Below are 13,625 nucleotides of genomic sequence, written 5' to 3'. Positions count from 1 at the left end.
TTGTGGGGACGCCCTCTAGCGCCCACTTTGAAAAGAAAAAAACTCGACCACAAAACCCCAATCTTTCCCCAGTTACTGTGATGGCCACCCTAAAAAAACATACAAACCACTTTTATTGGTAACAAATTGGAAATACTGAATTTCTTCATTATTTCTTCTGTTAGTCAACTGCCAATTTGTGACTGAACCTTGTTTTATTCTCACAATCTTAAATGTGTGCCCCTTAAAACCATTTTATTCAAACACCATACATAAACATGAGTTTTGTTTGATTCTCTTTGGCAAGTTAGCTTTTACAATTGAGAAGCTTGATATTGCTTAGCCAAAAGTGGCTTATTATTCCTTCAAAGGCAGAACACACTTCTCTGAAAAATCAATATCTTAAAAAAGAAAACAACAAAATAACAATAACTGACAACATAATCCGTAAACAAGTTTCACTCTGAATACTGAAAAAGTTTTATTTATTTTTACGAGTTGCTTGAAGATTGTCTACAGCTCAAAGGTACACAAGGTGAGATAACATTAACAGAAAAAAACTATTGAATTGAAAATACGTTTGAAAACGCTTTGAAGGCAGTGGACACTATCTCAAAATAACTTTTAGCATAAAAACTTACTTAGTAACGAGTAATGGGGAGAGGTTGATAGTACAAAACATTGTGAGAAAATGCTCCCTCTGAAGTAATGTAGTTTTCGAGAAAGAAGTAATTTTCCACGAATTTGATTTCGAGACCTCAGATTTAGAACTTGAGGTCTCGAAATCAAGCATCAGAAAGCACACAACTTCGTGTGGCAAGGGTGTTTTTTCTTTCATTATTATCTCGCACTTTCGATGACCGATTGAGCTGAAATTTTCACAGGTTTGTTATTTTATGCATATGTTGAGATACAGCAAGTGAGAAGACTGGTCTTTGACAATTACCAATAGTGTCCACTGTCTTTGGAGTGAAAAATATTTCTAAAGATTCCTGCCTGTGCATCAAAGCTAAGCAAACAACAACTAAATAAAAGTGTTTTTTAAAGCATAATGCTCTATTTGCAATCATAGTAATTTTCACTTAAAAGTATTTTTAGAATTGGAATATCTTTTCTGGATCAAAATATATCTTGAAATCTGCATGTAAAAAAAAACAGCTTTCAAAAGATGTCAATAAATATAATTTGTGATAAAAAGAATTGCAGCAAGCATATTCCACGCGCCTCAGAAGCATACACACCAAATCAAACCATTAAATTTAAAAATAACAATTAATGTCTCTGAAAACAGATAATTTATAAAATATTTCATTAAAAAAGTTGAGTATTGACCCCTTTCACCAACGTCACAAGTGACTTTGCCATGCTTGCCATTTTGGTAAGCGTATAGATGGTACATCTCCTACAATGTGCAATAAACTATACAACCCCCAAAATGGCGCAACCATGGATTATTGTGATGATGTTAGGTGAATTGGATCAATACATCTAATAAGGCAGTACTAGTCAAACAAGAGTAAGGCAAAAAGCAAAACACTTTAACTAACATTATCCCAAACCACAGTCGATAGAGTCGTCAGAAAAATCTCACATAATGCTTCTAAAGAGATCTCTAAAGGGTGACTGCTCTATATTTCGACACAACTATGTTCCGACAGCGCTGTGTTCCGAAAACCTCTGATGATTTGCCCTCTAGGGTTAGGGTTTAGGTTGGGATTAGGAAAATACATCAGGGGTGTCGGAATATAGGGATGTCGGAATATAGGGATGTCGGAACATAGGGGTGTTACCCGTCAAAGAGCATTGTCACACTGGGCACTTTCTACAGGAAAATTTTGAGGCAATCACCTGCTCAGCATATTATAAGAATACTTCCAGTGCACAAGATATATATCTTTCTTTCCATCGACAAGAAATTTATACGACACTTGAAATTAGAATACCCTTTCTCAAAGGGTGTCATGGCCGAGTGGTTTAGAGCACCAAATTCAAGTTCTGATGGTTAAGTCATCGGCGTGTGGGTTCGAATCCCAGTGTATGAAATGGTTGACAGGGAGAGAATAATTGCATAGTAAACATAGATTAACATCTTTCTCAAAGATAACTAGTAGAAAAAAACTACAAAAATACTATATAAAGTTATACACTAAATGTTTCTTGTCTGTGTGTAATTAAAGACAAACAAAAATGTTTGTCTTTTCAACTTCAGAGGTATGAGTTCAGGTCGGTATAATTCAATCTTATTGGTTATTTTAATAAATTATTTCCTGACAACTTAGAAATTTCATTGAACACCTAGGAAGAATTTCCGTTTTTTAAATAAATATAAAAATTCTTATAGGCAGATGAGTGAAGCACTGATGCAAATGCAAGGAAAACGCTCACACGCGAACTCATCAGAACTGATTAAGAAATACAATTTTTTTCCACACTTGCAAATTTTCCTGCTATAATAAGCATAAACAGCAAGTAAGCAGTATTAACAAACAGGACCCAAGTTAGAAAAATTGGGCAAACTATATTCATGGATGCCCAATCCTTTAAGACAAAATAAGTTTGCCAAATTTGAAGTTAATTTTGGTTATACCCTACACGGGCCTATGATAGACACTGAGCAAGTTTTTGTGCTTACAGGCTTAATGAGATTGAATCCTGGGCACAATTTCATGAAGCAGCTAAACAGAAAATACTGTTTGACAAGTTTCGTTTCTAAAGCCAAAATTGAGTGGGGCACTAGCCACAACAATGCAAAATCAATGTAATTTAGGCTGGTAACCTGTTTCTGCTAAGCAATACGTGCTTAGCAAGTTTTTGTGCTTACAGGCTTTAAGAAACTGGGCGTAGGTCTATCATAAACTGTTGCTAAACACCTCAAAGCTAAGCTTAATTTCCTCTACTAGTCTAAGACCCTCTGGTGTACTTATTTCAGTTCCTGAGATTGTCAAGCTTTTATAAAAACCTTGCGATAAACGGAAAACATTTAGTTTTGGTCTCCAGTCTCATTAGCTCTGCTTTGCTCATCCTGTCAAATAAAAATAGAGAATTATGTCTCAGTTATTAAAACCATATTGGAATCTATTCAACCATAATGTGAAGTTACACCAACCAACAGCAACTCTCTGATGAGATGGGGATGGTTGGTATTGGAGTAAAGCAACCAAGCCACTCAACATGCCAAACAATGGAAACGGACATTGAACAAAACAAACAAAATGTAGCACACAAACGTCACCATGATGATGATATCACTTTTAAGAACAGCTGAATATTACACAGAATTTAAACAATAAATAAGTAAGAAATAATTTGTAACAAGCTTAAGTGACTGACAATAATCACAAATGAACCCAATTTGAGAAAACAACAAAAGACACAACATTACGCAAAAAGCTCCACTCTATAATCCTCAAGTTCTGAAAAATAACATTGCGGGCGGGCACGGATATTTTTTTTAAACCACCAACAGTGTTTATTATTGGCAGTGGACACTATTGGTAATTAATCAAAATAATTGTTAGCATAAAAACTTACTTGGTAGCAAGCAATGGAGAGCTGTTGATAGTATAAAACATTGTGAGAAATGGCTGCCTCTGAAGTAACATTGTTTTCAAGAAAGAAGTAATTATCCACGATTTGGACTGCGAGACCTCAGAATTAGATTTTGAGGTCTCAAAATCAAGCATCTGAAAGCACACAACTTCGTGTGACAAGAATGTTTTTTCTTTCATTATTATCTCGCAACTTCTAAGACCGATTGAGCTCAAATTTTCACAGGTTTGTTATTTTATGCATATGTTGAGATACACCAAGTAAGAAGACTGGTCTTTGACAATTACCAAAAGTGTCCAGTGTCTTTAAAGAAACATAGAAAATGTTACCTGTTTATTTGGTTTATTCATGTAAGGGGGAAGTGTCGTCTGTTCCAAGTTTTGGACCATCTGTCTTGATTCTGTGAGTAATCGATGAAGTTTACTCGTTGGCGATGTTTCAGCTTGGGTCTGAAATTAACAAAATTCACTCTTAGAGAATTTGTTTTCAACCATAATTATACATTTGGCTGGGCTTTAGAGGGAAGGTATACTTTTCAGTATCCCTCTTTTTTAATGGCGATAAAAACTTTTTCATCAAACATGAGCGCTGCCATTTTGAAGATTGCCCCCAGAGTAGCTTTTTTGAAGACATAACTGGGGTCGTCATCGAAACCTGCACACAACCAATCAAAACTGTTAATCACACGGATAGCTAATTGTGGTTGTACGAGGTCCATCCTTCTGCTGGGGATCATGCATTTTTCGCACATGCCCCACACCTTTGGAACCTTCTACCTCATCAAATTCACTGAGCTGATGAGTCACCTTAAGTTTTCAAGAAACATCTCAAAACTTTCCTATTCAATGATTGATTGCTAAGGACCAACTGTCTTTCCATTATTAGTGTCTTTATTAATGCACTTAGTGTACTGTTTCTTGGAAAGCACTGTGGTACCCTGTGTAAGAGAACTCTATAAATGCCTGTTACTATTATCATTACCACAGTCAACGAAACCTCGCTATTGTTTGTACAACTCACCTCCCCTGAAGAGTCGGCTGTCAGCAAGTCCTCAGTGTCACCGCTACTAAACTCAGGTCCACCAGGCTCACCGTTGTCATCAACTAGACCGCCCTCTATCAGGCTGTTGTTATTGGGTAGGGACGACTCATGGCTTTTGCGCGATAAGTTGCCCGGTGATCTTGAGGCATTATGGCTGCGAGTGTGCTCATCATGTCTGGGAGAAAGAAGTTGATAACAAGTTTGAACTCAGACCCCTTGCTCTTACAAATTCTGAACATGGTCTGAACACGTTTGGTAATTGTCAAAGACCAGTATTTTCACTTGGTGTATCCAGCAAAGGCATAAAATACAAAATTTGTATCCAACATAAGCATACAATTCAAAACTTGTAAAAATTTCGACTAAATTGGTCATCGAAGTTGCAAGAGAATAATAAAAGAAAAGACATCCCTGTTGCACAAATTTGTGTGCTTCCAGAGGCATATTAAAAGGAAACCTTTTCACAACCACAATTAATAAATGAAAATTAAATAAACTCAGGAAGTAAAACTAGCTGTTGCAAACTGCTTACCAACCAGCAGGACCTATGGTATAAATGCAAAAAATAGTTAATGGCCTGACGTTTCTCAAATTGTGTAGCCTTCAAGAAAGACTCTGCTAGTGTCAAAACATCAGGCCATTAACTATTATTTTGCATGAAATAAAGTCATTACTCACAGTGAGTTGCTGAGTTGTGATCGGATGAGTACTTCATTCTTGCTGTCTAGATTGAGTTGAAGGAGTGAGAGATCTCGATGCTGTCGTTCGTACACCTGCCGGAGGTTTGTCAATTCAGCGTCAGTTCTCTCCTGTTTGGAGCGCTGAAGCTCAAGAAGTTGGTCTTTTCGTTTCTCTCTTTCGCCTTCAAGGTTTTTATTGGAGAGGAAACGTTTAACATTAGTTTTATTGAAAAGGTTATAGTTTCTCTTAGGCCAGGTTCATACTTCCTGCGAATGCGACTGCGATAAGAATTTCGACGTCATAGGGCTGTTTTCGCAGCAAATGTTTTTGCAGGAGTTGAGCACAAGTCAACTGACGCAAATTATTTGTTGCAAACTTGTGACATCAGAATTCGTATAACATTCGTCTTTGCAGGAAGTATGAACAAGGCTTCTTTGTTTATGATAAATTTGTAAGGAAAATACGACAGGTCGTACTTCTGACAATAATTAAAGGAAGAGTACATAATTTTGGCTACTGCCAAAGACTAGTGTCCTCGCTTGATGTATCCCAACAAATGCATAAAATAACCAACCAAGAGCAAGACGTTCAGGCTGTTGATGATCTTACCTGCCAGTGTGAGTTCCTGCTGAAGAGCCTGTAAATCTCCTTGTAGTTGTCCCAGTTCTATACTCTGCTCAGTATTGGTGTTATTCTGCTCATTCAATTGACCTATATCATGAAGGAGTAAAAAAATAAATAATACAAAACCAACACACTTAAAGGAGTGATGCCAGCTAGAGCGTTTCTCAAAAGAGAACATTCCTTCAGCCCCCTAAAGCAGTGTTCTTATTGGATTTTTTCTTCCGCCACCACGCAAACAATGAAGGGTTGGTGTAATTCTGTCGTGCACGACCTCTTTCACCTGGACGTTTGCATAGCGTTTTACAGCGTGGTTGCGGTAGGTTCACAGCGCGGAGCTGTTCCCATTGGACCTTTCAGCAGCCCTGATCAGTTACCGTAGCTGCGCGGAAGTCTTCCACGACCTCTTTCAGCCTGTTAGTTAACATCACGGTCGCGGTAAGTTGAAAGGGAGATCCGTTCACCGTGCATTCCCATTGGATATAATTTTGTCATTCTTAAAGAAGTCGCCGTAGTTTAGCAAAACTTATCAAATGTGACACGGCTTAAGATAGTTTCCATATAAATGGCAATGTCAGAGACTCTTCTTCGCAACAGAAACCAACCTTCGAGGGTTTGAGCACTTTGTGTGTACTTGACTTACCCTGCGTCGTCATTCGTATGGAAACTATTTTAGCCTTTGAGAAATACTCTGCTAGGGTCGAAAGGCCAGGCCACTAACTATATTTGGAAACTGTTTTAGTTAAAAAATTAGATTGCTAAGCTGGCATTCTCCAGTCATTCAAAATTATCATCATTATGGTGTCAGTGCCGAGCAATTATGAGCACCGAACTCAAGCTCTAGTGTTTCTGATCAGCAGAGTGTGGGTTCCAGTCCCGGCCGTGGCACTTATTCCCCTTTAGCCATAGGTCCAATGTACTAGGCTTGGTAGTGCACATAAAAAAACTAAAACACAGGGTTATCTCCGGTGTTTCTGGTTCAGATAGCAAGCACCCTTGTTTACAGGTTTTCTCAGGCTTGCAAGCTACAGTGATTAAGTTCACTTATGAGACATCCTTGATTTCATTGTGATTTATTCAGGACTCCCAACTCACCTTTCATTTTGTCCAGTTCTTGTTTTTCTCCATTCCATTTTTGCTTCAAAGTTGCCAGCTCTTTTCTCGTTGCTGCCTCAGTTTGTCGAATCTCCTAGAATACAGATTTGAGAACGCGAGACATGGGTGGGTGTTAACAAATATTACAAAGAGAAGTAGGGAATGTCAACTACTAAAATTGATTTTTGTAAAATTATAATAATAACAACTAGTTCTTAAATAGCGTATTTCACAATCACCGTAACTGCTTTCCTATTTGCTTGTTTAGATGATCTTCCCGTCAAGGAAACTCGGTAAATTCCCAGATGGAGATAAAAAACACTAAGTTGGCCACAGACAATCTCTTTCATACAATGATCATAGAATGCACAAATCAAGCAATTGTGATTCAGTAACTAGACGACAATACTTAATCTAGTCATTGTGAAATCAGCGGTTAGCTTGGTAGGATTCGAACCCACAACCTTGTGAATACAATTCCCCAATTCTAACCACTTGACCAATGATACCTTTTGCTGTTGGTAAGCAATAAATAAATAACAACGAAATCTAAACAAATCCTGTCTTACCTTGTTAGCGCGATCAAATCTCTTAAGTTTGCCACTCATGTCAGTGATGTGTGCGGATGCCTCGGCCAAATCGTTGTCCTGCATCAGTCAACAATACAATACAATAAATATATTTATAGAAAGCTCTTTACTCATCAAAGATGGTTACACAGTGCTGAACAGAGTCTAGAGGGGGTGTCGTGGGTTCAAACCCCGGTCGTGACACTTGTGTCCCTGAGCAAGACACTTAACTATAATTGCTTCTCTCCACCCAGGAGTAAATGGGTACCTGTGTGGGCAGAGATTGTTCTTGTGATTGATTTAGCCGAGTAGTGCCTATTAATGTTGCACAGGCTGCATACTTCCCACCATGGAGATGAGATGGTTTAAGGAGTGAATTAAGGCCCAGTGACCAGGTGTAATAATGTGAAGCCCTTTGGGACGCCCTCCGGGTGTGAAAAGCGCTATATAAAAACGGGTTATTATTATTATTTCAGAGAATTAACCAAACAATGCAGTTAAGCATGCTGCAGCCAATTTCATGAAACACTAGGATTAATCCTATCTCGAGTTAGGACGAACCCGTCCTAACTTGCATGTAGTATGGGTTCAATGTGTCCTACACATGCATGTCTTCGGATAGGGAACTTAACTCGTCCTAAGTCCTGAGATTAATCCTAAATTAGGATGAGTTTGGTGAAATCGACGGCAGGTCATTGTTTAAACAGATGAGTTTTCAGAGCCTTCTTAAAAAGCATCTAATGAAGGGAGCAGTGGATGCACTTTGTACACATATTACATCGTGAATGAAACGACACTATATGACGTACACAATTTTATACATAAGCTGCATGCAGACGATCGCAAGTGCAAGCTGAAACTACATCACCTCAGATATGGAAAGCTTACATCACAGCCATTTATCCAATGAAATCATTGGGCTTGTAAGACCGGTGCTTGTATTTATCCTTGCGAATAAAGACAGGAGACAAGTCCAACTGTCAACCTTCATAACGGATGGATGGACTCAACATTCTTGATGAAAATACTAGCTTTTTGGGGGCTATTCTTTCAAGTATGCACAGTACCGGGCACCTTAAGAGTGGAACTCTGGTAAATGGTGATACAAAGTTGAGCGTTAGGCCCATGTCACACGAGGCAACTTACGTGCAACCAGTTCCAGGCAACCTCCAAGAAAGGTTTGATCGTTTGCATATTTTTCTTGGGAATCGTAAGACATTGTTTGAAAAATAACTCATGTGCTACCAAAGTAGTCCTGTAGCATGCACTGCAGTTGGTTGCCTGCAAAAGTTGCCGTGTGTGACAACTGACAAGGCCCCTGACTCATTTTCATTGCCTTATAAAATTCTGCTAAGCTGAAAATTAGACATGACTGGAACCACACTATTCACTGACCTTTAGTTTTAACATGGTCACAAGTTCTTGTTCCCTGGCCTCAAATTGTCCTACTTTACTGGAAAGGTCACGGATCATCCCATTCAGTTGGACAGTGTGTTCCTGAAGAGGAGATAATTGTCATGATACAAGCAAAAAAGGCATTTAATAATGAGAATTAATAATAATAGTGGCTTTAGCGCTCAAATTCGTCACTCAGTGGCGCTTTAGGTGCTTCAACATTCAGCATTTTCCTTTTTTGGTAATAAATTGATAATATTTACACATTAATTTTTCCTAATTCCTTTTTCAATTGGTGATCCCCCCCCCCATAACAGGTCTTGATAGCATCAACAAGAATCCTGTTTTCTCATTTGAAAACTGTGCGGTCTTAAATGGATTTCAAATCGGTCGATAGCGACCAGTTCTGCGCGTGAAAGAGTTAAGAAATCACACCCCTGACTTGATTGCACATCATCTAAAGATACTGACCTCTAGTTCATGTGCACGTCTTGAGGCAGCGCTGGCTTTCTCCGACATCTGCTCCAGCTGTTTCTGTGTTGATTGAAGAGCAAGTTCTTTGGACTGATCCTGAGACTCAAGAACCTTCAGCTGAGTAGACTGACTCTTTAGCTGCTCCGACCGACTCTTTAACTCACCTGTAATATGCAAGTTTCCAGTCTGTGTTTATAAGGCGCTGGACACTATTGGTAATTACTCAAAATAATTGTTAGCATAAAAACAGTGTGAGAAGCAGCTCCCTATGAAAACTGATATCTTTTAACATATAACCAAATTACTTCAAAGTGAAATGTTTCTCAACAATTGATTGCCTTATACTATCAAAAGCTACTGTAGGCTTCTTACCCAAAGTTTTTATTGCCTCACTCAAATTTTAAGAGACTTCCCGCCTATTAGTTTTTTGACTGCATGTAGATTCATTCATGCTATTGCAACATACCTCAAAGCCCACATTTTGTCAACCAAGATTGGATTGGAAAACTATGGGAAGCCAGTAAATGCAAACCAAAATCAGATTGCCACAGTTTGTAACAATATATGACACAATATTAAAACATAGTTTTCAATTTGTTGGAAACAAAGCAACTAATCATGGGGTGAATTTTTTGTTGATTAAAAGTTTGCAGAACTGTTGAATTTTGAACACATTATCTGTTAAATGTTTTTCTAACATCCTGCTGTCCATGCCAACCCAGCGCAATTTATTTATCAACAATGAGAACAGGTCTATACTTGAATACCTTCTAGCCTGGAATAGCGTTGCTCTAATGTGAGTAGTTTCTGTCGATCCTGTTCCCAGGCTAGGAGTTGTTTCTGATGAGATGCAACCATCTCGTTGAGTTCTCTGTCACGGTCTTGCAGCTCACCTATGAGAAGATGGAGTTCCTTGCGTTGCTTCTGGATGGTTGTGGTCTCAAGCTCCGACACATAATTCTATAGTGACCAAACAAAAAGAACGTCATGGGAAAATATACCACTGGAAGGTATAGACCAATCCATACAGGCACTACATGCAGCTGCACTCTGCAGGGATATCATGGCTATTGCTGGTGTGCTTGCAGCCCAATTTTTTTGACACAAAGACATTAAAAACCCATTGTCTGTTTTACTTTTAAGCAAATTAAATGCCTAAATTTTGTTTACACACTTGCCTTGACAGGACAGCCACTTGACAAAATTGTGCATTGATTAAATAATTGAAAAGATAGATGGATTGCACTAAGTGTCATCAACTGCCATATTTGATGATATACAATGCAAAAGTATTTAGTTCACGTATGGCTTTTATTGCATCTAAAATATTGCCTATAATTCAGCATTACATTGACAACAACATTCTTTGACTCAACCTTTAACCGGGCTTGCAATAAGTTCTTTTGATCGTAGAAAAAACTCTATCAAGTTGTCAACTCTGAAAAGAAAATATTGTTTCAATGTTGAAAAGAGAAGTAATATCAGACAATATTTACATGCCGCGGTGGAGAGGCGAATCCCCTCGATGGACTTCCAGCTCGGACTCGATTCGGACTCGGTGAAGTTTTCCCCATTCCAACACTGGGGGAGCCCTTCACGTAGCTGTGGGCCGTCCCACTGGAATGGCCGACAGGCAGGGAGGACGTTGAATAGGAAGTAATGTGGGCGGAGCCTGGAGAAGGTTGCTTGGGCGTACTGTGGTATGGCTCATAGCTACTTTGTGCATTACCTAAAGAAAGGAAAAATTCAATTCAATTCAATTCAATTGAAGAATACATTTATTTCCATACTCTCATAAAAGAATAACAACAGTTACATGTATTACGGAGTAAAGCAAAACATATCTTTAAAGCCATTGGACCCTTTCGGTAAACACTATTGTCCAAGGCCCAGCCTTCGTGTATCATAACTTATATATAAAATAACAAACCTGTGAAAATTTAGGCTCAATCGGTCATCGGAGTCTGGAGAAAATAACGGGAAAACCCACCCGTGTATCCGCGCGTTTCGCCGTGTCATGACATGTGTTTAAAATAAATCCGTAATTCTCGCTAACGACAATTGATATTGTTTTACTGTTTTCTCAAAAAGTAAAGCATTTCATGAAATAATATTTCAAGGGAAGTCTTTCACCACTACCTTCTGTAAATCCTGTAAGATATTTGTAAATCTGTGAACTTTTTTTTTTTTCTGTACCGAAAGGGTCCAATGGCTTTAAGTAAAAGTAAACATGAATAAATAAATAGAGTACAGGGCCTTTTTAACTCAAGCGGATAATAAATTCTAGTCACTGTGATGATTTAATATTTGTTTGTGTACAGTGTACTTTTTGCAATCTACTAAGCTGAAATTACGACAAAAAGTAGCAAAATTAAAAGTCTAGAGTAATACTCAGTTATTGACCTGTTGTTAGTCTTGAATATCTTTTACTGGCTGATGTGAAGTCCCTAGGTTTATAGCTGACTGCTGGCGTGGAGAACGATGTTCCCTCCATTGCCCAATAGAATCTAACAAAGAACAAAATAAAGTCAAAGACACTTGAACAAGAAGACAAATAACATTTATATTGAGCATACAAAAATTTTTAATCTTAGAAACGAAAGCTTGTCCTGGTATTAAAATGTCATGTACATGTAGGGCCTTGGCACAATAAGACCAAGAGCCTTGAAACAGGTGTGAAATGTATTAAAGGGAAGGTACATGTTTGGTAATTACTCATAACAAATATTAACTTAAAAACTTATTTGGTAACAAGCATTGGAGAGCTGTTGATAGTATAAAACATTGTGGGAAACGACTCCCTCCGAAGAAACGTAGTTTTTGAGCTGAGGTAATTTCTCACTAAAATAATAGAAGCTAGAAGTCTTTTATTCTTATCTGAAAGCACACAAATTCGTCCAACAAGGGTGTTTTTTCTTTCATCATTTTCTCGCAACTTCGATGACCAATTGAGCCCAAATTTTCACAGGCTTGTTATTTTATGCTTAAATGTTGGGATACACCAAGTGAGAAGACTGGTCTTTGACAATTACCAAACGTGTACCTTCCTTTTAAGGACCTTGTAAACCCAAAACTAAAAGGACAGACATTTTTGTTTGTTCTGACACCCGGGCCGATGTTCTGACAGTGAAACCCTGTTCCAACACTGAACAACAGTCCTATGTTTTGACACCCATATATTTTCAAACACACCTACACCTATGTTCCAAAGACACATGTTTGGACGTTTAATCCGCGTCATGAAACTTGTGTCCCTGAGCAAGACACTTCACTATGGTTGCTCCTCTCCACCCAGGGATAAATGGGTGCGAGGGCAGAGATGGTAACTTGTTCCGATTCAGCCAAGTGAGCTTTGAAAAATCTCACGCATACATACATTGTAGCTGGCCTGTGGACTTGGCATCTCTGTATAAATAATGCACAGGCTGTATACTCCCCAGGGAGTTGAGAAATGGTTTGAGGAATTAATTAAATGGCCCAGCGCTGTATTCTTTTTTTTCCAAAATTTTGTCATTATCCGTTGTCTATACTCCAGGGGCCTTTCTCAAAGCTCGGCTTGGGCTCCGGCTCAGACTCCGCGTGCTGATATCCGTGCAATACGCGCTGCTCCAAAATGCAGGTAAATATGCAAGCTGCATACACAGAACGCGGAGCCTAAGCCTGAGCCGGAGCCCAAGCCGTGGTTTGAGAAAGGCCCTATGTATACTAACAGGTACTAACTATTAATATTATCCTAGCTTAGGCTAAGCTAGGATAAGTGATAACGAGACTGATAATGACAACATTTCGAAAAAAGGAGTACAGCGCCCAAGTTACTGCCCATGAAGACTAAATTTTGAAAATAAACAACACATTTTTTTACAATGACATTGAAAATCTGATCAATTCTTTCATTTCAATATAAAAACATAACAACATTCAATTCAACAAAAACCTTTTAATAAATAAGATTTTAGGCCAAACGGCAAAATAACTTCAGGTAGGGCCTAACTAGGCCTACATATTTCAAACAAAATTATTATTAAAGTCATTATCAAGAAGGAGTGGTGATAATTAATTTAACTTACCAAATGCTGAAAAAGAGAAGTTGTTTGTTTCGCCAAAAACGAATGTTAATGCTCATCATCGCGGGCCATTTTTTAAAAATTATTTGATTGACACCCGGCCCCTTGACACCAGTTGCACCCCCTTACTCAATTAGTCGGGTACCTACTTGACAAC

At 38.4% G+C, this 13,625-nt stretch overlaps 1 protein-coding gene across 1 annotated transcript; it reads right to left on the bottom strand.

The window, feature by feature from the left end:
- Positions 1 to 454: 454 nt before the first annotated feature.
- Positions 455 to 13,620, bottom strand: LOC139938597 (coiled-coil domain-containing protein 62-like). Its single transcript, XM_071934182.1, has 13 exons — positions 13,472 to 13,620; positions 11,808 to 11,911; positions 10,901 to 11,133; positions 10,172 to 10,364; positions 9,402 to 9,568; positions 8,931 to 9,032; positions 7,536 to 7,613; positions 6,967 to 7,060; positions 5,860 to 5,961; positions 5,248 to 5,431; positions 4,549 to 4,744; positions 3,858 to 3,977; positions 455 to 3,001 (listed from the first exon to the last, which is right to left on the bottom strand). The coding sequence occupies exons 2-13, from the start codon at positions 11,896 to 11,898 to the stop codon at positions 2,960 to 2,962; spliced, it is 1,602 nt and encodes a 533-aa protein (XP_071790283.1). The 5' UTR covers positions 11,899 to 11,911; positions 13,472 to 13,620; the 3' UTR covers positions 455 to 2,959.
- Positions 13,621 to 13,625: the final 5 nt, after the last annotated feature.

This window comes from Asterias amurensis, chromosome 6 (genome assembly GCF_032118995.1).
Source record: "Asterias amurensis chromosome 6, ASM3211899v1".
Classification (NCBI taxonomy): Eukaryota; Metazoa; Echinodermata; class Asteroidea; order Forcipulatida; family Asteriidae; genus Asterias; species Asterias amurensis.
Note: the sequence above shows the minus strand (reverse complement) of the source record. Positions and strands in the feature narration are given on the sequence as shown.